General features: G+C 41.4%; 1 protein-coding gene across 4 annotated transcripts in view; it reads left to right on the plus strand.

Moving 5' to 3' along the window:
• The first annotated feature begins 5,288 nt into the window (after nt 1-5,288).
• The window catches only part of CDCA7L (cell division cycle associated 7 like), a 33,520-nt gene continuing 11,668 nt past the window's right edge, over nt 5,289-27,140 (plus strand). For 2 of the 4 annotated variants that reach the window (XM_060196108.1, XM_060196109.1), the window contains exons 1-2: nt 5,290-5,746; nt 23,488-23,631. In XM_060196108.1, the coding sequence (XP_060052091.1) occupies nt 5,723-5,746; nt 23,488-23,631 (168 nt within the window). In that variant the 5' untranslated portion in view covers nt 5,290-5,722. Of the gene's footprint in view, nt 5,747-23,487; nt 23,632-27,140 lie in introns of all 4 variants that reach the window. The other 2 variants (XM_060196107.1, XM_007523943.3) reach the window with 2 other exon arrangements.

Raw genomic sequence — 27,140 nt, forward strand, 5'->3', positions numbered from 1 at the left:
CCAGCTGTGCTACTGACGGACCCCTTTGTGTAAACTTCTGTAGTTACTACAAACCTCATTATTCATTCTTTGAGAAGAAACTTAGAAAGAGGAGGGGCTCTTTCTGCTCATACTTCTGCTCCCTAGTGACATCCATGGTGTCTCCACGTGCTGCCCCCATATGCGAAATATTTGAAAACTTGAGTCAAACAAGAGTCAAATAGAGAAGTTTGACACTTCTGATTCCAAAATTTCCAATTTGTGATACAATATTTTCCATTACTACCTGTCAAAATGTTGGACAGGAAATCATTGAGACTACAAATGATAACTGTGATAGTAAATTACTTAATGTTACAATAAGTATTACTGGTTTTAAATCCTTTTCTGAAATACTATGTAGTCAGTTACTTTAAGCTTTGACAAAATAGAAATTAACCCCTGATCTTAAACCTATTTATTGCATTTTCTACTCAACTAATGAAATGGCTATGACTTTTTGTCATTTAAGTAATCAAAAATTATAGAAACATTCTGAACACTATTTGTTCCTTCCCGAATTTTGCTTTGGCTTTTTACCCCACAAGATTCTAACATTCCCAGTGCACTCTTTTCTTTTTCTTTTTGCCATCTAGAGGACGAATAACAGACAGAGAGAGAGAGAAAGGCACAGAGGGAAGAGAAAGATATCACAGCACTACTCTACTGAAGTTTCTGCTTTGCAAAGTACTTCTATTTAGTGGCCAGGGGCTTCTACCTGGGCCCCTGAGCATGGTAAGGTGTGAACCCTAGCGGATGAATTATCTCCTGGCCCCTGAACTCTTTATAGTGACATTCCAAAGATTACTTTAAAAGTGCTACCTGCATTATTCATTATTTAAAAACTTAGTTCTTTAAAAACTACATACCATGTACTTTGTCACCACTAGTTATTAATAACTTAATGCCATTTCCTTTTATAATATACGACTTTGTAGATAAGAATTGTTGAATATCCGATACTTATTCTCACTTATTACTTGTCAGTGCCTTCTTCAAATCACATTTTATGTTCACAGACTACATGTAAATAATATATATTTTGCAAAAATCTATGAAATATGGATCACATTAATCATATTTAGAGTTTGCATAATATTCTAAGAAACCCTGAGTGCTCTGAAAATATTGATTCATTTATTTCCACAGCACCATGTTTGACTAGTGGGTATCACAGCTGAGGGACTAAATGAGAGAATGCATGTAAAGATTAAGCACAAGGCTTTGTGCTTGTCATTGAACCAGTGCTCATCAAGTTAGCTGCTAGTATTGACACCACTATTACTACTGACATTTTGGCAGCACTATGTAACCACATTATGGCCTCCTCATAAAGTATACTCTGTTGTACCCTATGTATGAAGGTATTGATTTCTAGTTGTTCTCCAAAGCCATATACATGGTCTTCATCAGAATGTACCTAAATTGTGAGATTGGGATGATTTTGTACTGCCAAGCCAAGTCAGCAAGTTGGACTATCAAGTTGACATTATAGAAAACTTTTCAGAAAAGTATCGAGTCACTGTTAGGGATTTTTGCCATAGAAACTAAATTCTAAATATTGTATACTGTAACAACTTGGAGATTTTAATCTCTGAGTGTCTAAAATTTAGGGATATCTCCTCCTTGTAGGTTAGAGTTTATCTACTTACGATGAGAAGGATATTTCAAGATATTAGAAGATTGGAAAAAAGGGATTCTATTCATTTTACTGTACTTTAGTTATTCATAATTAAATATAATCCAGATGAGTATCCAGCTATTACTCATATTCCTTTCAGCTTTCTGCTGAAAGCCAGTTCTTTTCTGAGATATCCATAATGTCACATTGATATGATTTTTGGTTATAAAGACTCAGCTGAAAGCATTTGTTCAAGCTAAACTCTGTGGAGAGGGTAGAGAACCTATTTTAGAGAAGAGCTGTTTGCACTCTCTGCAGAGTAAAAGTTCTAGTCCAGGGCATATATTTAATCATAACTATTTCATGTCATTCAAAGCAGGTTCAGTGATGGTGTTTAATCACAAATTTCTTTCCTTGTTGAATATATTATGAACTAATTTTTAATTTTTTCTAGATACATTTTTTAAAAGCTAGCAAACATAGATTTCTATTTAGAGACTTTCTCCTCCTCCTCCTCCTTTTTTTTTTTTTGCCACTGGGGTCATTACTGAGTATGGTTGTTTGCGGGGGGACTCCACTGCTCCAGGTGTTCTTTTTGTTCTTTTGATAGAGGGCGAGAGAAACAGATGATGGGAGGGAGAAAGAGAAACAACTGCTGCACCGTTCCAGTGATAGTGATGGGGGAACCATGGTCTTGAACCTGGATCCTTGTACATAGTAATGTGGGCTCTCTACCCAAACCCTATACTTTTATATTTTATCCCCAGAGATAGTTATCTCTGGGGCTTGGTGTGCACATGAAGACACCACTGCTCCTGGTGTTCCTTTTAGCTTTTTTTTCATTGTTTTAAAGATAGTGACAGGAAAGCAGAGATGAACAGAGAGGGAGAGAGATATACCTACAGCTCTGCACTCCAGTACTCTTGAAGCTTCTTCTCTGTGAATGGGATCCACAGAGATGGTTCAATCCAGGGCTTGAACCTGGCTCAAATAAAGACTTCTTAAATGCAGTTTGCAAAGATTACGACTTCTCCCCTCCCTCTATTGCATTATACCTACTACACTGGAAAGAGACACTCATATGCTATGCTAAGCCCAGTGCTCACATTATGCATCCTACTTAGTAACCAATGGTAGGCAGTACTATCAGTGTGATGTTAAAATAGCCTATTCCATTAGGAATAACCCCAAGCAGAATGAAATACAAATCTGCCAACAAAGCATACCCTTAATTACTAAGTATCCATTAAGTGCATGAACTTTTTCCAGGCAAAGGAAAATTTTCTAGGTTTCTATCTGAAGATAGAACAATAACTTTCTAAAATAAGAAGGGCCCGTATCTTTTTTTTGTTTGCTTTTTTTGTTTTATTGATTTAATAATGATTGACAAGACAGTAGGATAAGAGGGGTACAATTCCCACCATCAGAGTTCTGTACCCCCCCTCCCATTGGAAGCTACTCTATTCTTTATCCCTCTGGGAGTATGGACCCAGAATCATTATGGAGTACAGAAGGTGGAAGGTTTAGTTTCTGTAAATGCTAAGTTTGACTTAAGAGCTAGAATGCTTCAGATGCTTTACAAGAATGCAACCTACCATAAATTTATATTCAGTTTTCCTGATTTTAATTAGAAAATGTTTTTATAGTTACTTACGTTTTTTTCCTTTAGGGAAGAACATGAACATAGTTTCCTACTAACATAAATTGGGGAAATTGCAGGGGCCCATACATCCAAAATGCAATGGGTAAGCCTTGCCTTGGGAACACTACCTTCAATGTCAGTTTCTTCCCTGCCACCTTTTCTTTTTTCTTTTCTTTTTTAATATTTATTTATTACCTTTTGTTGTCCTTGCTATTTTATTGTTGTAGTTATTATTGATGTTTTTGTTGGTGGATAGGACAGAGAGAAATAGAGGAGGGAAAGACAGAGAGGGGGAGAGAAAGACAGACACCTGCAGACCTGCTTCACTGCTTGTGAAACGACTCCTTTGCAGGTAGGGAGCTGGGGACTTGAACCGGAATCCTTACACTGGTCCTTGTGCTTTGCGCCACCTGCACTTAACCCGCTGCACTACCGCCCGACTCTCGCCTGCCACCTTTTCAAAAGGAATTTATGCAACTTCTAATGAGTGAAAATAAATGAGAATAAGATCATTGACTAGTTCATGATAAGGCAATTAAACAAACAAAAGGAAAATAACACAAAGAAAGCTCAGCTCGAATAAAATTCACTCTGAGATCAGAGAGATAACTCAACTAGTTTGACATGGTCCTTACCATGCACATAGACCAGGTTCAAATCCTGGATCCACATGGCAGTGCTGTGGCACTGGGCAAAGCTCCTATGCTGCAGTGTGTCTTTCTAGCTGAATGAATAAAGTCACCCTGGGAGTGGTGAAATAGTGCATGCATTAGTGCTTGTCTCTACAAAATAATAATAAGAAGAATTTTTAATAAACACTGAGTTTTCTGGCAATAACATGGAAAAAGGTAAAGGGTAGTGGAGAGAACATTGAATCTGGATTCATAAAGAACGGTTTTCTGTTTGGCATTTTATAACGGTCATATATGTTAGTGGTTTGTAGAGGTTATTCTCTCGGTGTAGCTTCTTAGATCTTGTTTTCTTATTTGAATAAAGTGAATAATCAGAATCTGAAAGAATGTTGAATGATTCAATGTGATACTGCATATGAAGGAAAACTCTAAGGCATAAAAAATGACAGTGGCTATAATCAATAGCTTATATCATTCAATATAAACAAGACTTTTTTTTAAAATACCATACCCACTCTCTTGGATATACAGCATGAAGGGCACGGTACACAGTTGTTGAACTAATGAAGTATGAAAGGGAAAGACCATCTAGGTGCTTTCTTCTCAAACTTGAGTAAACATTTGGCCAAATTTATTTATGTGCTCCAACAACAACAACAACCTGATTCATAGAAAACCCCCCACCTAATTCACTTGTTCAAAAAGATCCCAAGTAGTCAAGAGTGGCTGCAGAAGATCTCAGGCACACAGGCCCTCCAGACCATAAAACTCATAGCCCCAAATGCTAAACAGATTCACTTTCTTGCACCATTATTAAAGATCTTCGAATTCATTATGGTACTTGTTAAATTATTAATCAAGTTAATAATCATTACACTCATTGCATTATTTTACATTTATTTATATGACATGAATTTCCAGACTGAGCTCCAACAGGTAAGATCTGTTTTTTGTTCAACCTTGTGTATCCAGGTCTTATACACTGCCTACCATGTAAAGTCTCATCCACTATTTATTAAATTATTCAGCATTCCTGATCTATAGGAACAGTCTAGTGGGGGTGGGTGGAGACCTACATGTATTTTACTATATTAAAGGTCGTCTAAAGTTCAGGGGGATTTGCAATTCTCTACTAAGTGCTTTGGTAAAGAACCCCGTGTTTGCTTTTGAGAGATGAACACCACCACCCCCCCACCCCCGTAGCAACTGTTTTTGGTAGGAGGCAGAACTCCGCCCTTTTTAAGAGCAAGAACAAAGCACTGCAACAGAATTAAAATGATTTCCTGGACCAGATACTGATTGCAACAGAAGCTCGCGCCCCAGGGCACAACCTGGAAATGGAAAGAAAAAAAAAATATCTGCAAATATCCGGCGCGGGTAGCCCAAGCGTGCCAGCTGGAGACTGTGCCGGGACTGCCCCCTCACAGTTCTCCCGCGCGAAACCCAACCGGACTGCTCCACTCCCTCCCTCCACTGCAGGGGGGAGCCCTGCGCCCCCACTCTTGCAACTGCCTCGGGCTGCGCCCAACTGCTGCGCCTTCTGGTGTCGCCGGTGAAGCCAAGTTTCCTGGTCTTAAAGTTTAGGGCAGTGACCCGAGCTTCTCCTCCTAGCACACCGGCGCCAAGTGGGCGGTGCGGCATGCTCCCCCCGTCCCGGGTGCCGAGTGTGCCCCTCCCCGGGCTCGGAGCAACTCGGGGCGCTGCGCGCGGGCTGCAAGACCGCGGGGCTTTCTCCGTGCGCCCGGCCTTGGCGAGCCAGGCTCCGGTGTCCGCGTGCTAGGAGGAGGCAGGCACTCTTTTGGGGGAAGAATGGAGCTGGCGACTCGCTCCCAGGTGAGGGTCCGGCCACCCGCCACAGTCCAGATGCATTCGCGGCCTTGCATTTTCCTTTGCCACCGGACTTGGGGGTGGGGTGAGGTGGGGGTGGGGGGCGAAACGTGGCCCTTCGGCCGCCCTGCTGCTATAAACTGGGGCGCTCAGCCCACGGACGCGGGGTAGGTGTGCGCAGTGGGTCTTAGTTGTGCCACTCGGAGACCGGAGAGGCCAGGTGCCCACCTCTGTCCTGGCTGGGTACCTGGGCGTCCCAGGCTGCTGCAAGAATGGGTGCCTTGTGAGAGACGTGTAGGCGGGGAAGCAACAGGGGTGCAGTGCTTGTTTTGCTGCGGTCTGGGAACCGTGGACCGGGCTATGGCGAACAGGGGACAGTTTTTGGTGCACGCCCCTTCGTTTTATCCAGAAATACGGCCCAGAGATAATGAAGTTTGAAGAAAAGTAGTTTTTTAAAATTATTTTTTTAAATACAGCTTGGTCAGACCTGTTCAACTTTCATAACGAAGTTTAAAAGGAATTGTTCTCGTGTTTGCTCGAACTTTTATGAAAAATTTCTGTAACCACTGGCAAGTGGTAACGTGATCGGGCCAAGTTAAAAAATATAGACCCCCCCCCCCCCAATCCCAGTTTGTACAAAGCATGACCCAAATAATGCTTTAATCAAGAACCCATGGTCTTGATTTAAATAGGCCTTTGAAGCCTCATTAACAAACTCCTGAGAGTAAATTTCCCCCAAGTGTTGCAGTGGGTGTGAGAATGTGAGCGAGACACGAGTTTTCTTTCTTTTTTTATTTTTGAACTTTACTCTTTATTTGGAGGTAAGCAATATTGTAAGCTTTTCCCCCCCAAGGACATAATATATATATATATATATTCTGCTTGTTTCAGCCCAAGATATGCATTGTGAGTTTTTCTTTCCCCCTCTGATTCTCTGCTTCCACCTTACTTTTTTCCTCCACCTGGATGCTCGGGGAGGCTCCTCAGGCTCCCCAGGTGTGATAACAAGAGCAGAGCATGGCTGGGTTCTTGTTTTTAGTCCTGTTGGCAAATTAAAGACTAAGACACTGAAAGTCTCTTTGGCCACTTAGTGATTTCTGAAAGAGTTTTTGAAAGTGGCCACTAAGGAAAAATCCTTTAGGGCCTTTATAAGGAAGAGGTAGTTTGAAAGTTTTCTAAGAGGGGAGTTGTAAAAAGCATGGAAAACAAACTAGCTCAAGCTAAGAATTGACACAAAGTTACATTTTAATTTTTTGTTACTGGTCTTTACCATAGAATTAGTATCATTTGCTTCTAGGAGCTTCCAAAGCAGAAGCTGAAACAAACCTTTCTGGAAGCAGGGGTGAGATCCTTGTGAGTTTCCTCAGAAAATAAACTTAAATGCATATCATCAAGTGATGTGCATCACTTCTGAAAGAAGTTATTTTGCTAAAATTACATTACCACCATTTATATACATAGTTCATGTTTAGGGAATTCAGAATGTATGGTTGAAAGTGAGCATTTTATTGTCAAATAATTAGGCTAATTTTTGGCAGCTCTAAAAATGTTAAAGTATTTACTTTGTAGGGGTAATCAACAAATTATATCCAACCCATTATGCACCAATTAGGGCAAATTATGTAAGATGATCTGGGTTTTTTTTTTTTTTATTTCCTAAAGCCCTCCCAATTGGTAGCACAAATTAAGATGTGTGAAGATATTTTCAGTGAAAATATCCCTGTTCGTCATAATTTAAATGTGAGCAGATTATATAGTCTGTAATTTGAATTAGTGGAGAGTGGTTCAATGGAGGTGGGCAGGTAACTGCAGATAAGAGCACTTAATGAACATTTCAGGCACAGCAAGATGCTAAATGTGTGTGGTTCTACCCCATGTCCTAGCTTTAGGAATAAAACAGGATGATGAATTGCCCCCAAAGCAGCATAAGTGTATACACTGAATAAAACTTGGATCCGTTGTGCAGTGGATTTGAATCTCATGCATACGGCAAATATTTCCACACTTTGGAAAAATTCTCAGCAAAGCAATTTAGGCCTGATGCTTTGAATAGAGGAGTCAAGGTAGGGCGAAGACAACACTCAAAACTGCGAACTCCTTTCTAGTCTTGTCTTTTCTGCAACCTCTTCAGTGTGTCGAATTTGATATCCTTTGACAGTAATCACATCTCCTATGAGCTATAGTCCTTGTTAGTTTGGCCATGGTGTCTTTGTGTTTTGTCATGATTGACAGAAATAATAGCCAGTGAAGGCAAGGGTATATGGTCCCTTACCGAGAGCTCTCAGCAGTGCTGTCCACAGGGGCTAGAGGATAAAATGCTTCGGCTTCCTTGTAGAGAGACTAGGAGGTTGAATGTCAGTCTTGTTGCTTTAGCTCTAGAGAAAGTTGCTTGTAGGGTCCCTTTGGAGTAGAGAATGAAGCTCAATGTTCTAAGGACTATGCATGGAACATGCTATAGAAGAGTGAGGGAGGAGTTTTCCTGGTATTCATAACGACAAAGTCTGATCCTGTAATTAAAAATGTATGAAGCAGGTCACAGAGTGGAGTCATGTGAATTTGGGATTTTCCTTTCTAATTTTCCCTAAGTAAAAGGGCACGTGGTGGTTGTTTTGATATATTATTAACTATCCCAATATTTCAAGTGCTGAATTCTCAGTGATCAGAAGAAAATTGTGATATGTAATCATGATATGATCAGGGACAGAAAACTGTTTTGATTTTAGTGACATCAAGAACTTAATGAGTAGACTGAGTGGGTCTGATAAAGCCAGTGGAACTACTGTTAACCAGAAAAAGAGCTGCTTGAAGTAGTTACGTGATTTAATAAAAAATTAAATAACAATGATTTAGCAAAATTATTAATAATGTACTCCTAATAAAATAATTCAGGCATGCTAATTTTTTTTGGTCTTATACTCCAGCTTAGAATTTTTGCATTATCAAAGACTTTAAGTTTTAATCACCAAAGTGAAATTGATACAAGTTACTGGTAGTGATGGGAGAATAGAGAAAAGAAAGTATTTAACCACTTTGTTTTCTTTTTGTTTATGGTTTCTGAGTGTTTAATAATAGGACCCTTCAGAGGTATATGTGGTAAGTGTAGCTGGTGTTAACACAGAGTTTGTCTTCCTAACTAGTAAATGCCAGCAGCCTAAATGTAGTGCAAAAACAGATCGTGGAACAGCCATAGTTTGTAGTTGGAACAGTTGATATTGACCAACTCTTTTCATGAGAATCATGGGTTGATTGTAGAGCTTTCCCAGACTGAGTCCATTTGTCAGATTTCTTTTTTTTAAATTTATTTTTCCTTTTGTTGCCCTTGTTGTTTTTCATTGTTGTAGTTATTGTCGTCGTCGTTGGATAGGACAGAGAGAAATGGAGAGAGGAGGGGAAGACAGAAGGGGGAGAGAAAGACAGACACCTTCAGACCTGCTTCACTGCTTGTGAAGTGACTCCCCTGCAGGTGGGGAGCCAGGGGCTCGAACAGGGATCCTTTCGTTGGCCCTTGCGCTTCCCACCACGTGCACTTAACCACGTGCACTACCGCCCGACTACTCCCCATTTGTCAGATTTCTTTGAGCACCTACTGTGTACTAGTTATGATGTGAACTATGGTGGAAGGAACAGCATCGGCTGCTCTTGCTCTGGCTTCCCATCAGAACTCTGCCACTTCTGCCTTTGCAAGCCCTTGCCAGTCCTCAGTTGATTCCTGCTCTGTGCTTTGGGTCTGACAAAGCCAATGGAAACTGCTATTTTTTGTTTTTGTTTTTGCCTCCAGGGTTATCGCTAGGGCTAGGTGCCTGCACCATGAATCCAATTTTTCCATTTTTATTGGATAGGACAGAGAGAAATACAGAGAGGAGGGGAAGATAAATATAGAGAGACAGAAGCCTGCCCCCCCCCCCAAAGTGGGGAGCTGGGAGCTCGAGTCTGGATCCTCATACAGGTCCTGTGGGTCCTTGCGCTTCATACTATGTGCCCTTAACCCAGTGCCACCACCACCACCCCCCAGAAACTATGGTTAACCTGTGAAAGTCAAGCTGCTTGAAGTAGTTACATTTACCAGATTTTTGTCTTTACTTTAGTGCTGTGAAGCAGCTTGTTTTACCTGAATTTTCAAGGAAAGATAAATTAAGTTTGTTCAAGGCTCATTGCTCATTGAGGAAGTAGAATTGTCTGTTCCAAGCCACTGGTAAGTCTCTTGACACTGGGATTATGAGACCTTATTAGCACATCCTACAATTTTCCTTGAAATCATGTAGAAATCTTTGCCTGGCTGAGTTAACCAAAGACATGCTAAGTGTGATGTACTGTGTAAATAAAAGGGAATGTCAGCACTTTGACCGGGACACCTTTCTCACACTGGAAGTTCTCAGTGTCAGCAGCAACTGGTCTCATTCTACTGGGACTAGATTAGGCTATGCTTTGGACGGGACTCCTTGGATACTATCTGTAAAAGTCAGCTTGGGAGGAAGAGCCTCAAAGCTCTTAAATAGGAATGCCTTTTGTGTGCATTTTGTATTGTATAAGTAATAATCACACTTAAGATTAGTGGGAATGAGAAACAGCTGAACTATTGATATCACTTCACCTCCTCTACTCTCTGGGTTTCACTATTTAATTTTCTTGTGTACAACAGAAAAAAAAAAGGTTTATTTACATGTTGTATATAGCACGGGGAAGGAGATGCTAAGTTTCTCAAACTGTTCTTGGACTTTAGTTTAGAAAGAGTTTCTGTCCACTGTTTGGCTGTGTTCAGTCTCCATTTCCTGTGTAACTTTTTTCTTTTCTTTTCTTTTCTTTCCTTTTCTTTTGGAAAACTTGGGTTTTACACATGAGCAATTTCATGGCTCTCAGTCAATTTTTTCCCCCTTTTCCTTTCCATCCAGTTAGAGTAACAAAGGGAGAGACAGTGAGGTAAAGACACCACACACCACAGCACTGAGCTTCCTCCATAGAGCCTCCCATGTGGCACCCCACGTGGGTCCTGCATATAGTTATGCAGGTATCTTACCTGGTGAGCCTTCTCTTTGACCTTGTGTGATTTTTTTGTCATTTGGTTGCTGTTGGAATTTTGTTTTCTTTAGTAGCACTGTTGATTCTATATTTTTCTGAGTATCTTACGAGATCGTTATAGGTTTTGATTTTTTTGTTGTTGTTGTTAATAAGAGAGAAATAAAAGGCCAGAGTATCTCTGACCATATGTTGGTGCAGGGGATCAGACCCAAGGACCTCAGTTTTGCATAGCATGTCGTCTACCCACTGCGTCCATCTTCTCATTTTTAGATTTCATTTTTTAAAAACATTTATTTATTCCCTTTGTTGCCCTTGTTTTATTGTTGTAGTTATTGTTATTGAATGTTTTTTGTTGGATAGGACAGGGAGAAATGGAGAGAGAAGAGGAAGACAGAGGGGGAGAGAAAGATACACACCTGCAGACCTGCTTCACCTCTTGTGAAGCGACTCCCCTGAAGGTAGGAAGGTGGAGGCTCAAACCAGGATTCTTAACGCCTGTCCTTGTGCTTTGTGCCACCTACGCTTGACCTGCTGCACTACCGCCCAACTCCCTAGATTTCATTTTTAGTGACTGTTTAATGTGTGTTAACTTTTTATTGTTCAAGAACTAAGTTTCTTAGTAATTAGCATGGTACATACTCAGTGCTTCATGTTCTGGTCCACTTTGGAAGTACAACTGTTATTTTTATTTTGCTCTTAAATAATATGAAGAATGTGCCTGTTTTTCAGAAGAACTCATTGTTTTCTGTTGTTGTGCTGGATTACCTGAGAGAAAGCAGTTTTTCTCAGGTTAGAAGCGTGATTTTGTTGTGGTTGTCTTTTCTTTTTTAAAAAGTTTTTGTTCCAAGGTTTTTCCCTAAACTTCAGTACTTTCATGATACCCACTCCTGGCGGACTCTTTCTCCCTTTTCTCTAGACAAAGGGAGAGAGGCATAGAGAGAAGAGGCATCACCGTAGAATGCTTCTTCACCTTTTGGCTTGGTTCTCCTATGTGGTAGCTGAGGGCTTGAGCCTGGGGTCTCATGCATCGCCTGGTGCTTGCTTTATTAGGTGAGCCCTCTTGTGACCCCTAGAACTAGATCTTGTAGTAACTGAACTTAAAACTGAAAACACTTTTATTCCTAAACTCTTGACACCTTGCAAAATGCTTGTTTGCTTTTACCAGAGCACTGCTCAGCTCTAGTTTGTGGTGGTACAAGGGATTGAACCTGAGACTTTTAAGTCTCGGGGGTGGGAGTCTATTGGCATAACCATTATGCTATCTCCCCCATCCTGAGATGTTTTATTTTGTAAGAAAGTGTGGAGTAGTCTTCTGGGCTGTGTTTTCTCACTACTTGGTCTGCTCTAAATCTGGTATGTGCTTATGGGCATGTGAGTAGTAGAAGCAACCGTGGACTGGGCCTTCCTCACACTTGTGCAGAGTGAGCAGGGCATCCTGCTCTGAGTCCCCCTGGGACCACTTTTCTTAAGGAGTCACCTTTCATCTTACTCACATCCAGCTATAAATCATCGCTTAGATTCCTCAAAGTGGGTTCTCATTGGGAGGCCAGGCATCGGTACACCTTAAGTGTACACATTACAGTGTGCAAGGACCTGAGTTCAAACCCCTGCTCCCCAACTTCACAAGGGAGGGAAGCTTCATGAGTGGTAAAGCAAGTCCTGCACGTGTCTCTCTGTGTCTTTCTCCTTCTCTATCTTTCCATCCCCCTCTCAGTTTCTCTCTGTCCTATCAAATAAAGGGGGGGGGGGAGATAAATAAATAAAGCAAGGCTGACTGCTAGGATTGGCTGATAGAAAATGTGTTTTCATTGAAGGTTGACTGTCTAAAGCTTGATTAATAGATTGACCCACAAAAAGGGCAACAAAAGGGAATAAATAAATATTAAATTAAAAAAAAATCTAGCTTATAAAAGTTAAGAAAAATATTATGTTTTGATTTGGGTGTTGATTAAAATGCCTGGGTAAAGTTTTTTTTTTTTTGATTCTTAAAGATTTTGTCACTTTTATTCAGTTCTCATTGGCTAAAGCAAGTTACATGACTACATCTTATATAAAGGGGTGTTACGAAGTACAGAACAACACCACATCCCAAGGGAATGAACTGGAAATTTTTTTTTTAATTATTTTATTTTATTTTTTATTTAAGAAAGGATAAATTAACAAAACCATAGGGTAGGAGGGGTACAACTCCACACAATTCCCACCACCCAATCTCCATTTCCCACCCCCTCCCCTGATAGCTTTCCCATTCTCTAGCCCTCTGGGAGCATGGACCCAGGGTTGCAGAAGGTAGAAGGTCTGGCTTCTGTAATTGCTTCCCCGCTGAACATGGTTCGTTGACTGGTCGATCCATACTCCCAGTCTGCCTCTCTCTTTCCCTAGTAGGGTGGGGCTCTGGGGAAACGGAGCTCCAGTACACATTGGTGGGGTCTTCATCAACTGGAAAATTAAAAAAAAAAATTATTTATAAAAAGGAAACATTGACAAAACCATAGGATAAGAGGGGTACAACTTTGCGCAATTCCCACCACCAGAACTCTGTATCCCATCCCCTCCCCTGTTAGATTTCCTATTCTTTAACCCTCTGGGAGTATGGATGCAAGGTCATTGTGGGATGCAGAAGGTGGAAGGTCTGGCTTCTGTAATTGCTTCCCTGCTGAACATGGGCATTGACAGGTCGATCCATACTCCCAGCCTGTCTCTCTCTTTCCCTAGTGGGGAAGGGCTCTGGGGAAGCGGAGCTCCAGGACATATTGATGGTGTTGTCTATTCAGGGAAGTCTGGTTGGCATCATGCTAGCATCTGGAACCTGGTAGTTGATAAGAGAGTTAACATACAAAGTCAAACAAATTGTTGAACAATCAGGACCTGAGGGCTGGAATAGTGCAGATGAAAAGTTGAGGGTTCCTCCATTTTATAGATAGCTAGTAGGCATATTTTAGTTAAATTCCAAAGGGCCTGTGGTTATATTATTTTGTTTTGTTTTGTTTTTTCCTTTTTCTTTTTGCCCCTGAGCCTGAAATCTGATATGCCAGTGGATCCAAGTTATTGTCTGGGGGGATGATGTCATGGCTCGAAAAAGGACCAGAAAGCTGGATCAGGGAAGAGAGTAGCTCCCTAATATAAGAAGGGTATAAACATTGTTGACTATAAACCCCATCGATTTGATGTGTTAAGAAAAATGTCATGTTTTGATTTGGGTGTTGATTAAAATGCCTGGGTAGTTTGTAAATCTTCACCAAGCCATATGCTTAAGATCTATACACTTAAAAAAATTAAACATTATTTATATTATTTCATAGAACAGAGAGAAATTGAGAGGGAGGACAAATAAAAAGGGAGAGAGAGAGAGAGAGAGAGAGAGAGACACCTGCAGCACTGCTTCACCACTCATGAGGCTTTCCCCCTGCAAGTGGAAACTGGGGGCTTGAACCTGGGTCCTTAAGTATAGTAATACGTGCACTTAACCAGGTACACCACCACCTGGCCCCCATCTGTACACTTCTTCCTTGCAGTTAAATAAGATGTTTAAAACACAGCATGTTAAAGGGTCCCTGTATTGGAGACTGAGTGTCTACATGTGGAGGATCCAGATTCAAGCCATTTCCTACCTGCAGGAGGAAGCTTCATGTGTGTCTGGAGGAACATACCCAGCCCTGAGGCTATTGGTACCACTGATGGGGGCAAAAAACACTGGGGAGTTGTTACTACACACCTGCCTGTCCAAAAGCATAAGTTTCAGGACTCATTTTCAGGGATTCAATATGTTTGCTTTTATTTTTTTTCACTGATGGGGGCAAAAAACACTGGGGAGTTGTCACTACACACCTGCTTGTCCAAAGCATAAGTTTCAGGACTCATTTTCAGGGATTCAATATGTTTGCTTTTTTTTTTTTTTTGCCACAAGGTTATCAGTGGGGCCTTGTACCTATACAACAAATCCACTGTTTTGGATAGCTTTTTCTTTATTTGTTTTTTTTGATAAGAGGGTAAGCGACTAGGGGTAGAAGAGACAGAGAGAAAGATAGACACCTGCAGACCTTTCTTTGCCACTCATAAAGAGTCTCCCCCCCTCTCGCCCCAGTTTGGAATGCAGGGACCAGCTAAAAACACAGAAATTGTAATTGTAATAGGAGAGATGCCTTCTTGGCCATTCCCTCACTCCACTGTTGTTTTTATTGAAAGTTAAAAACAAAACAGGCAGTTAGGCAAAAACTAGTAAAATGGTTTATATTAAAATCCCTTAAGAATATTTCAGTTCAAAAAGTATAGTGACTTTTTGTTCCCCATTAACATTAGTTTAGCATGGGAAGAAAAATAAGGGTGCATTTAAAATAATTGTTTGCTCATAATTCTTTCTTCATTTCTGACAGTTGCTCCTAGGCATTTTTTCATTTGGGAAGGTATGGGGTGGCGTGGGGAGAGGGAGAGAAAGTAGTTAAAGCCCATGGGACCTCTTGCAGCAATTTGCCCTGCGTGTGAATGGTCTCTTACAGAAGACTCCTCCAACCTGTATTAAAGTTTTATCAATTTTCTTTTACTTAATAGGATGGAGAGAAATGGGGAGAGGGGAGAGATAGACAGAGGGAAAGAAGTAGACACACCTGCAGACCTGTTTTACCTCTTCTGAAGCTTCCCTTCTGCAGGTGGATACCCCTGCAGAATGGCTTGAACCTCATTCTGTGCACATGGTGACCTATGCTCTCACATGGTGCCACTGCTCAGCTCCCTCACTAGACTTTTAGTTTTAAAAAAAAAGTCTCCTTGATTGCCCACACCTCAACATGTAAAAACTCACTAAAAAGAGCGTCACTTTGTCCTCATGACCTGTTTCCTGCTCGGTGCATTTTTCTGGCTGAAATTAGGAAGATGAAAAGGACTCTCTTAGGGAGAGTGCCTGCATTCACCCAATCACAATGCCTGGAGCCAAGTGTTATCAGAAGCCTCCATGGGCTATTGTCCTGGAGATTGTTGGGGGTGTGCTTTCAATTGCCAGGACAGAAGTGGGTCAAGGGGATCTTTTCATAAAGGCTTCAGGGGCTAGGCTGTGGGGTGCAGGTGCTCCCCCCACCCCCTCTAGCTAGGGTGAGAATCTGTCCCACACTTGTTTTTGGTGAGCGCAGAAACAAGGGCCTCCTGAAGGATGGACACTGCTTCTTGCTACCTGCCCTCCAGAGTCCTTTCACTTGTGACCTCCGCAGGTCTCCGGGCAGTGCCGTCACCCTGCAGCCAGCATCCCTGTTCCTCTAGGTCTTCCTGACCACTCCCTTCAGGACTTACTGGTCACATTATTCACAGTGCTTTGAGATTAAAGTATTCTTTCATTCTTCTGAATATGACTTAATCCTCATTGATTCCCTTCCTGTGGTGCCTAGCACATATTGGATGTAAAATAGTCCTCTATTTTTGCTGTTATTATTGTTGGTTTTGATCTGTAAGAGTCATTTTTTTTACCTTTTTTTAAAAAATTGTCTTTTATTTATTGAATAGAGACAGCCAGAAATCAGGAGGGAAGGGGGAGATAGACACCTGCAGCACTGCTTCACCATTTGTAAAGATTTCCCTCTGCAGGTCGGTATGGGGGGTGGGGGGGGGGCTAGAACCCGGATCCTTTTGCGCTGTAATGTGTGTGCTCAACCATGTAAGAGTCATTTATGTTCTGGAAACATAATAATATCCGGTCTCTTATCAGGTAAATGATTTGCAGTTGTATTTATTTATTTGTTTGTTTATTTTGCCAACTTAATACATTCTTTTTCCTACCTCCAAGATAAGTGTTGAGACTCAATGTCTGCATGACTCCTCTGCCCCCTGGTAGTCATTTGTTTTTCCTTATCTTTTGATAGGGGTTGAGAGAGAGAGGGAAAGAGACAGAAACTGGAGGAATGACACCTGCCACACTGCTATAACACTTGTGAAGCTTTTCCCGTTGAAGACAGGGGTCAGGGGCCTGATAGTATGTGTTCTCTGCCAGATAAGCCACTGCCCAACCTTATATTTAATAACTTTTAATATTTTTATTTATTTTTATTTTTATGAGAAAGATACAGAGAAAGACCAGAGCACTGCTCAGCTCTGGCTTATGAAGGTGCTGGGGATTGAACCTGATACCTTGGAGCATTCAGGCATGAAAGTCTTTTTGCATAACCATTATGCTATCTTCCCAGCCCACATTTAATAACTTTTAATAATGAACATTGATGTAAAATCTACTTTGGGACCTGGAGGTAGTTCATCTGATAGAGTGCACATGTTACCATGCAAGAGGACCCAGGTTCGAACACCATGGGAGTGGTATCAGGGAGAAAGCTTCAAGAGTGGTATGGAGGTACTGTAGAGTTCTCTAGTTCTCTCTTATCTCTGACTCTAGAGACTTGCTGGCACTGAGCTCCAGCAATAAATAACCCCAAAGATAAAAAGAGAAATCTGCTTTCCAGAATGTTTCCTATACTTTGGAAGCCATCAGGACTCTGCACAAATATTTCTTTTCTTTTGAAGTAAGAGGGATGTGTTTTTCTGGCCAGTGAAATAAGCAGGGCTATTTGGTGTCCTTTGGCTGGTGAAGTGTAAGTATAAGTGTCATGTGTTTCCTAGGAATTTTGTAAGTGCCAGTACATAATTTTCCATGCTGCTACACCTGCCTGGTAGGGGTTGATCAGCCCACTTTCTGTGTCAGGACCATCTAGAAGTTTGTGGAATGGCTCATTAGGTTGGTCTAGGATGAATAAAACCTTTTTGTTTATTTCAAGCAGTTGAGATGTGGAATTGCTTGCTACTGGTTTCTAACCTATCGTGTTCTGACAGACACACACAGGTGCTCACATCTCAAATTTTGGATTCACTCTGATTCTCATCTGAGTGAACCAGGGTCACTGTGGTTCCTGGAATTCTTTCTGAGTGTTAGTGTTGTGACAGGGACACTCCTGTGATGTGCTGCTGAGCTCAGGGATGTGGAGCGGCTTGTGGCCAGAGTACCACAGGACAGAGCAATTCCTTCTGAAATGCCACCAGTACCTTATTGAAAACCATGGGGGAACTGACCTGTCTGATTTGTAACCAACCTTTTAGAGTGTAGGGAATTAAAACATCTATCGCCATCAGATTTCCTAGCTGCTGACCTTTCTGGAAAAGGAAATTGCCAAGCATTTCCCAAGTGGTTCGGTTCACTTCTCTCCCAAGACCTCTGCCAAAATTCTGGTTTTTTGGCTGAGTATCTCCTCTAAGCTGTGTAAATTTCTTACCACTAATATTTTCTCTGTTAAAAATAACATGAACAGGCTAGTGAACTACTTATTGGGTTATTGGAAAAGTTATGACACACTTTTGCATAGAAAAATACTTCATGACTTTTCCGAAAACCCAACTGCTCATTTTGGATAGTGTGATATTTTGCCTTGTGGGATTAAGCCCAGCCCCCACTGCATGGAAGGAAGCCTCAATGCTGTGGTCTCTTTCATAATTTCACTGCCTCTCTTGACTACTTTTGCCTTTTTTAAATAGGTAAAATATATGTAACGCTTACCCTTTGGACATTTAAATTTGTCTGTGTTTATTTGCCATTTGTGATACATGTTTTAAATTCTTTGCTTGTTTGTTTAGTCTCTAAAAAAAAAAAATCAATAGTCTCATGCATATGTGTTACTGCAGAGTCACCTTCCTGGCCCACGATTTTCACTTTTAGGATGAGTGAGTGAGTGAGTGAGTGAGTGAGTGAGTGAGAGAGAGGCTGAGAGAGATGGAGGGAAAGAGAGCAAAGCACAAGTCCACCACCCATGGGAATTCTTGCTGCTCCCATGTGGTGCTGGGGACTGAACCCTGAGCCTCTAGCAGACAAGATGGCCACACTTTCATTGAACCACCTTTGTACCCTCCCAATCTTAAAGATTGTTTTTGCTGTTATTGTCACTGGTTTTGATCTATAAGAGTCATATATGTTCTGGAAACATAATATTATCTGGAATAACTAGATAAATGATTTGCAATTACATTTATTTATTTATTGTGCCAACAGGGTTATTCCTGGGGCTCAGTGCCTACATAAGTTCATGCTCATCAGAGTCTCCCCCCACTCCCCACCTGCAGTGGGGATGCTTCACAAGCAGTGAAGCAGGTCTACAGGTCTCTCTCTCCCTCTCCTTCTCCTTCTCCCTCTCCCTCCCTCTCTCCCCCACAGTCTCCCCTTCCCTTCTCAATTTCTCTCTGCCCTATAGGATAAAGTGATGTGAAACAATGGCTGTCAGGAGCAATGGATTTGTAGTTCTAGTACCATGCCCCAGGAACTTGAGGCAAAAACAAACAAACAAAAACCCTTCAACTTTATTATTGCTGGGATGCTCTGGAATTTGGGAGTATACAGTAAATAGAGCAAATGGATAAGTATATGAAAAGTGTTGGGGATCATGGCTTTGTTGGGGGAAGGGAAGGCAATACTAATGTAGAGAAATCAGGGAGGTGAGGGGAATTCTGCGATGTTTGATTTGAATCCAAGATGTTAAATGTGAACTTGTGATGTAAGATAATTAACAAATCCATTTTATGTACAGTTAAAGTGCCTAGGAACAGTATCTCACTGGGAAGGATTTTCTGTTATTTTTTAAGATTTATTTATTTACTTATTTGTTGAAAGAGAATCAGAGCCTCACAGGCACATAGAATCAAATGTGAGCCCTCATGCTTGAGAGTCCAACTCTACAGCCATTATACTACTTCCTGGCAGAAGAATTTGGTTTCTAAGTGCCATGGCTTCTTAAAGAACTGTCTTGATTTAGTTTGGTGGTAGATGAAATACAAAGTTAACTGGACAGGCTTGTACCAGAAAATAGAGAGGCACTTAAAGGTTACTAGGGTGTGTCAAAGGACACATATATGAAAAGAGAATGGATACACATATGAGCCTTATTTAGATTATTAGATGAATTCCAAGTTTTTTAAAATGGGTCAGTGGAATTATGATTAAAGACTTGTGCTTTGTTAATGACACAGGTTGAGGTGATACTGTATGTACAGTTGTTTTAAAATAATTTGAAGATGACTGATGAAATAGCTCACTTAAATATGCACTGCTCTGCCATGTGCATGAACTAAGTTCAAGCTCTGCCTTCATCTGGACTTCTCTGTCCTCACCAAAACAAAACAAAACAAAACAAAACAACAACAGCAATAAAAAAACCCTGGATAAGAACAAGAGCTTGGCACCATTTAACAGTGACCTTTTTGGTCATTTCCAAGCCATCCCATCATCTGGGGCCCTAGTCAGGGAATCCTTGGATTCCTACATTGATATGATGGGCCTAGACCTCTAATAGACCCCTCTCTTCACCATCACTGGTCACTTCCTTCAGGAATGTCATCAAAAGCCTCTCTAGGACCTTGCCCTCACTATTGAGCAGCAATTATAGGGACTGCCCCACTCTCTGAAGGGAAACCTACTCTGAGTCAACCTACTCTGCCACTTTGAGGAAGACTGATCCTGAAATGAGTGTAGCCTAGAATACTCCTAGCCGTGGCCATGGACTGTGTGCCTAGACTGACAGGGACTCAAAGGTTACACAGGCTCCAATGCTAAATATGACATGGGCCCTAAGGTCAGATAGATGGAGTTAACAGTTAATCATAGTTATATACTCTTCTCGTATTTGGGAGCTACTCTCTGCCCTGGTCCAGCTTTCTAGTCCTATTCTCAACACTGATACCATCTTCCCAGACAATACTTTTAGTCCACCTGCATGCTGTCAGACTCAGGCAAAAATTACTAAAGGCATGGGCCACATGGGACATACTTAAAAAAGACTTCTCAGTTTCCTCCCACACGAAGACCCCTAGTTTCATTTACCCTTTTCCCACCTTTGGTGCCTGCGTATTGAACAATGTGCCTTTCAGCCACCCAGTTGCAGGTGCTACCATGATGCCATTCTGACTTCCCTGTACAAACAAACTTACCAATGTGTTGCGGAACCACATCTCTCCAGAGCCCTACCCAACTAGGGAAAGACAGAAACAGGCTGGGGGTATGGATCGACTTGCCAACGCCCATGTTCAGTGGAGAAGCAATTACAGAAGCCAGACCTTCCACCTTCTGTACCCCATAAATATTTTTGGTCCATATTCCCAGAGAGAGAAAGAATAGGGAAACTTCCAGTACAGCGAAAGGGACCCAGAACTGTGATGTTGGGAACTGTGGCATTGTACCCCTGTTATCTTACAGTCTTGTTAATCATTACTAAATCACTAAAACAAAAGTAAAAATTGGGGCCGTGCAGTGGCACACATGGTTGAATGCACACATTACCATGCGCAAGGACTCAGGTTCAAGCCCCTAATCACCACCTGCAGGGAGAAACTTCATGATTGGTCAAGTAGCTGCAGGTGTTGGTCTTTCCCTTTTTTTTTTTTCCATCTCAACTTCACTGTCTCTGTCCCTAAAATAAAAAATAAATTTTAAAAAGTCTCTAAAAAAGTGAGAAATAAAATAATTTGGAAGAAATGCTTAGCTGGCAGGGGTGATACCATGATCATATTTAATTTTGAGGAAGGTCGTTGCATGAAACAAGGTTAACTGTGGGCAGATAATTGCTAAGGGCTCAACGTGTATTCATTATATTATTTCCTTACTTAGAAATGTGTTGAAATGTTTTTATTTTAAGATGCACTGCTAATTAAGAAGGAACAACTTGACATTTTGTGCTTTCTTGTGTGTTGCATCAGTATTGTTGGTAAGAATACGTAATAAATTGAATCTAGCAGGAAAAATCAGATAAGCTTTGAATATTTGACATTATACAAAGCAGTTGTGTTAGGGCTGGATGATAAATGTCAGTAGTAAGAAAAGAAACCAAAAAAATAAAAGCAACAAAAATAGTGCCGTGTTACTGGTAGGGCAAAATAGCTCACCTTGATGCACTTGCTTTGTCAGCCCAAGTTGGAGCCCAACCCCCATCACACTGAAGGATGCTTTGGTGCTGAGACCTCTTTCTGTCTGTTTAACTGAGATAATCAGTCTTTAGCTGTGAAGCCCTTAGCGATGGCAAGAAAAGTCAAGTACAAAAGTTCAAAGCTTGAGTGGACCCTTTTACCACCTCCCTTCAAAAAGAAAAGAAAAGAAATTTTGGGAACACTTTCAGAAATTTAAATATGGACTTGTGAATGATTTTATTAAATTGATTTTTCTTATTTTAGGTTTGGTGGATCCATAAGAAAATGCCCTTGTTCATGGGCGATATATGCTAAGATAGTTTTAGGTGAAGTAGTATAATGTCCACAATTTACTTGAATCATACATAGATTAATTGCTTGGCTCTTAGTAAGTTTCTCTTTACCTAGGTCAGAAGGAGTCCCATGTTAGCAAACTTGTAATTCAACTTAGCACTATTTATTTATTTAATTTACAAAAGGCAAGCATTGACAAAACCGTAGGATAAAAGGGGTACAACTCCATACAACTCCCACCACCAGATCTCTGTATCCCATCCCCTCCCCTGATAGCTTTCCTATTCTTTATCCCTCTGGGAGTATGAACCCAAGGTCATTGTGGGATGTAGAAGGTGGAAGGTCTGGCTTCTGTAATTGCTTCCCTGCTGAACATGGGTGATGACAGGTTGATTCATACTCCCAGCCTGTCTCTCTCTTTCCCTAGTAGGATGGGTCTCTGGGGAAGCAGAGCTCGAGGCCACACTGGTGGGGGTTGTCTGTCCAGGGAAGTCTAGTCGGCATTATGCTATTATCTGGAACCTGGTGGCTAAGTAATGAGGCTGAAGGGTTGACATTCCATGCCTGATGTCTCTGGATACAGTCTGAAATGAAGCATGCTGAGGTGGTACCCATTGTGTTATTAGGTTGGGATCGGCGGATGCAGCACTATTTATTTATTTTTAACCAGAGTACTGCTCAGTTCTAGGTTATGCTAATGTAGGGGATTGAACCTGAGACTTTGGAGGCATGAAAGTCTCTTTGTATAACCATTATGCTATTATGCATTACTGTTGAAAGAGAAGCCAAAGTGATAAATGATGGCTTCAGGTAAAAAAAAAATTACATATATACAGGTATATATGTACTATCCTTTTATCACTTTGTGTGTTTGTAGTTTCAATTTACAAAAATGAACTCTCAGCAGATATCTGTTTGTTAACTGTGCTGACAGCATTCCCTCTGGGAATAATTGCTGTGACATAATTTAAAGTCTCTTGGGAATTAATTCCAAAACAACTTAAACTCAGAATATAATAATGGAAAGCTTCTTATTTCATTTTTTAAATTTTCATATCTCTGAATCAGCATATGATAAAGAACAGAAAAATCTGTTGGTGGAAATTAAAAAGACTTAGAATCTCTTGGAATCATTTTTTATATATTGACATTGAAATATAAACTCACAGGGGAAAAAATAGGGAAAATCATTGGTTTCTCAGAAGCCCATACCTGTTTGTTTTTTACACCCCCCCTTTTTTTTGTCATGCATTAAAAAAATGACATTTGTCTAGGCATGGCTTTAATATTATCTTCAGGATAGGGGGTATAGCGAGAATCTGACAAAGAAAAAAAGTCTTATCCTCCCTCCTCCCATTTGCCATGAAAGATCAACTGATGTGTTTTACTTAGGATGACTGAGGTCTCCTGAACAACTGTGGCAGATTGGTGGTTTGAGATGATAATTCTTACTCCCCTTTAGAAAATTCTCTTAAGTGATTTTAACACTGTGTATATTCTTCCTCTTTTTTTTTCTGAATCCAAAGCAGATCCCTAAAGAAGTAGCTGACATCTTTAACGCCCCTAGTGATGATGAAGAGTTCCTCGGTTTCCGAGATGATGTTCCCATGGAAACCCTCTCGTCCGAGGAGAGCTGTGAGAGTTTTGACTCACTGGAGTCAGAGAAACAGGTATGAATGCTTGCTTCCTCTCAAGGCCGGCATGTCTGGATCTTGGTTCAGATGTTACTTGAAACAGGTTGGAGATTGGCAATGACAGTTAATTGTTGAGCATTTAATACATGTTAGGCCTTTATATTTCAAGAAGCCAACACGGATACCTAGCTTACCACTGCTGTTAAAATTCTTTCAATATACAGCAGTGTAAGAAAGTAAAATAAAGGCTACCTCACATGATCATACCCGTTTATCTCTGCAACCTTGAAGGGGGCTCACCTGTGGTGGGTGTCTGTAACAGAGTGCTCCCACACCTGCTAGAGCAGGATGAGCCTGCCCACAGGAGCCCACACTGCACTGGGCAGGCTGGGATGCATGGGCACCAGAAGCCCATCGTCTCCGTGTTCCTATAGGATGTTTCTCTTGGCACCTCGCTCTTGGGGTTACTGGGGAGAACACTGAGCATTGTGTTTGCTTTAATTATTTTGATCTGTTGCAAACCCAAGTTATAGTTCTTAGAGAACAAGACTGCACTGTACCTTACCAGTAGAATGGCCCACCTAAAATATCTAGCCTGCCATGTTGCATTTTCTTTGAAGTTTATTATGGCTTTCAAAATTCCTCATTCTCCCTCAGCTCTGGCCTCTCTATCTTGTTTCAGACAACTACAGGAAGGGACGTGGTTAATCATACGTAAGTTTGGTTAGTTACTAGAGTGAGTGTGTGTGTGTGTGTGTGTGTGTGTGTGTGTGTGTGTGTGTGTGTGTGTGTTCGTTCTGACCTGGGACGATGGGTGAGTTTGGTGTGGGGGCTATTTTTTCTAAGGTCACTGGCGTCTAACTGGTGCACAGTCCTCCTCTTACGTGGTGTCTCACAATATTTGGCTCTGTCAGCCACCTGCTTCCGTTCCCCTTCAGATCTCCCCCTTGTGTTCTTTGTCACCATCTCTTTTTTCCTGTGGATATTCTCCAAGATTGTGGCTGTAGATCTTCTTACTTCGTGGTGGTCTAAGTGGCTGAAATGATTTCAGTTCTTTTCTGGCTATTCTCTCCACCTCCTGATTATTAAACTTCAGTTAGACTGGTCCCCATTGTTCAAAAGAGAGCTGAAACTTAGCACTTTTCCTCCCCTCAACTGTGCCTATCCACCCATGTTTAATTCTGTCTTTTGTTGTTCTGGTCCCTCTTCTCTCCCATCTTCCCAACTCCCATGCAGGAGTTGATGAAACTTGTGCTCCATTCCTCTTCCTCACCTTCGTCCTCTGCCATCTCTCTTCCACTATTGTAGCTTTACCAGAATGTTCATCTCTGCTTACTGGGATCCTCATCCATTGTTAAACTAAGCTCTGTCCGCGAACCTCCCTTACTTAAAAAATCTCTCTCTTCACTGAGGTTGGAGAGTTGAGCCTTTGGGGTCCACCCATCCTGAGCTGTGTGGCATGCGATAAAGTGGCAAATGTGAACCTGGCATGCAGTGGATATTAAGAAACAAAGCAACTGCTTTTATTGCTGTGACAACTCTTATTTCCACTGTGCAGTCACACTTCCCTTCCCACCCAAATCTAACCCCAGTGTGCAGTAGATGACCTGAGACAATATACCTTTTAGACACATTGCACATTCGTCTCTGAGAAGCTCTTATCATCCTCACTTTATAAAAGGTGGTCCAAATAAAGCTCGGGAAGGGGAAGTAGCTTGTCCAAGGCTTCACAGCTGAGATTACAGCCCAGCTAGGTGTCCCAAATCTCAAAGGACCACTTCTTCGCCTCTTAGCTCCCACCACCCAGTCTTTCCTGCCTGCTTGTTGCAGTAAGGTCATTGATTCCCTCATCTGACACTCTTCTGCCCTTTGTGCGCACTGGTCGATGCTGTTTATCTTGCCACTGTGCTCTCATTTTTCTAGATAAATTCCCCCATTCAGATGCAGTTCAAAGGCTCTTGTCTTTCCTACAGCCTTGCTGAGCTTCCTTTCTCTCAAAACACTTCTGTTGTTTGTTTCTCCCTCAAAACACTGATCCTCACTGTGGTTACTTGTGAACCTGTCCAGCTCACCCACTAAATTCGAAGCTTTTTGGTAGAAGGGACCTCATGCTTGAATGATGCTTTTCAGCGTCCCTGGCTTGTACTGCTTTCTCGTGTGCTGCCTCTTTCCTCTTGATTCAAGCATACAATTTGAATCTTCTGGCAATGAATGAGCGCTCTCTGGTAAGACTGAATAGGGATGCTTGTCTGCTTGGCTCAGCTCACTGTAAGTTTCCACTGTATATATCTTGTTCACGTCAAATGAGCATTGCAGGAAAAAAAAATTAGCCTCTGAGTTCTTCTGCTATGTCATTTACCTTTGTTCTTGGTCATGATTGATAAAAGTAATCAAGGCCGTAGCATACTGGTTGCTATGATTTTATTTTCATTGTGTCTTTAGGTTTTTCAGAGCTGAGGCTTTGTGCATGTACAGGTTGACCACTCTTGGGACTTTTTTCTTTCTTTTTTTCTTTTTCTTTTTTTTACCAGAACACTGCTCAGCTCTGGCTTCTGGTGGTGCACGTGATTGAATCTGGGACTTTGGAGCCTCAGGCATGAGAACCTGTTTGCATAACCATTATGCTATCTACCCCTGCCCCCCCCTTTTTCTTTCCATTCACGATAGAGAGGAAAAGATGGAACAGTACTGAACTTTCTCCTGCCGCTGTGGCATTCCCATTTGGTATAGTAGGGCTCGAATCTGGGCCGTGAGTAAGGCAAGGCATGTACCTTATCCAGTGAACTAGCTTCCTGACCCTGGTATTGACTTTAACAGATAATAAATTAGTTTTGGAGAGCAAAGAGCTTTATGAGGGCTGCAAATAAGAATGCAGTGAGACTGTGGAGAGTATTTGCTTAGAGCCCTACTAGAGGGACAGAGTAATAGCTCACTGGGTAGGGTGCATGTCTTAATGTGTGCAGCCCAGGTTTGAACCCTAGCATCACATGGTCCTGTCCTTCGCCTCTTCTGTCTGGATGAAAAAGCAGCCCAAGGTAAAACAGTTAAATAAGAAGAATAAAAGCATAGCCTCAGTTTATCTAAACTGTTTTTTCTTTTTTCTTTTTCTTTTTTTTAAGCTAACCGACCATCAGTGACTTTCATTTCCTTTGGGCTGATTGATTACTGCCCCGTAAGATCAGCTCAGTGGATAAACAGAACCAGAAGACCTTGCTTGGTGCATGGTTTGTTCTCTTTGGGCCTTAAGCAGGCGCCTTGGGAACATGGCAAAATGTATGCTTTCAGTCAGCACCTCAGGGTTTTGAGTACGGCTATAAGAGTCAGATGTGTACTCTGACATAGCAGGTTCATGGTGGTTTTCTTGGGAGCTAGCCTTGTACCATTCTGCCTCAACTGTACACACTCATGATGCACTGTAACCAGCCAGGTGAAGCTGCTGAAACTTGCACAGTTTGTGTAGCCATGCAGACTTTGGTTATCCCTAAACACAATTTGAGTTTCCTTTTAAACAATGTTCCTTTTGTGAGAGTACTTTTTTTTTTCCC

This window comes from Erinaceus europaeus, chromosome 8 (assembly GCF_950295315.1).
Source record: "Erinaceus europaeus chromosome 8, mEriEur2.1, whole genome shotgun sequence".
NCBI classification, from domain to species: Eukaryota; Metazoa; Chordata; class Mammalia; order Eulipotyphla; family Erinaceidae; genus Erinaceus; species Erinaceus europaeus.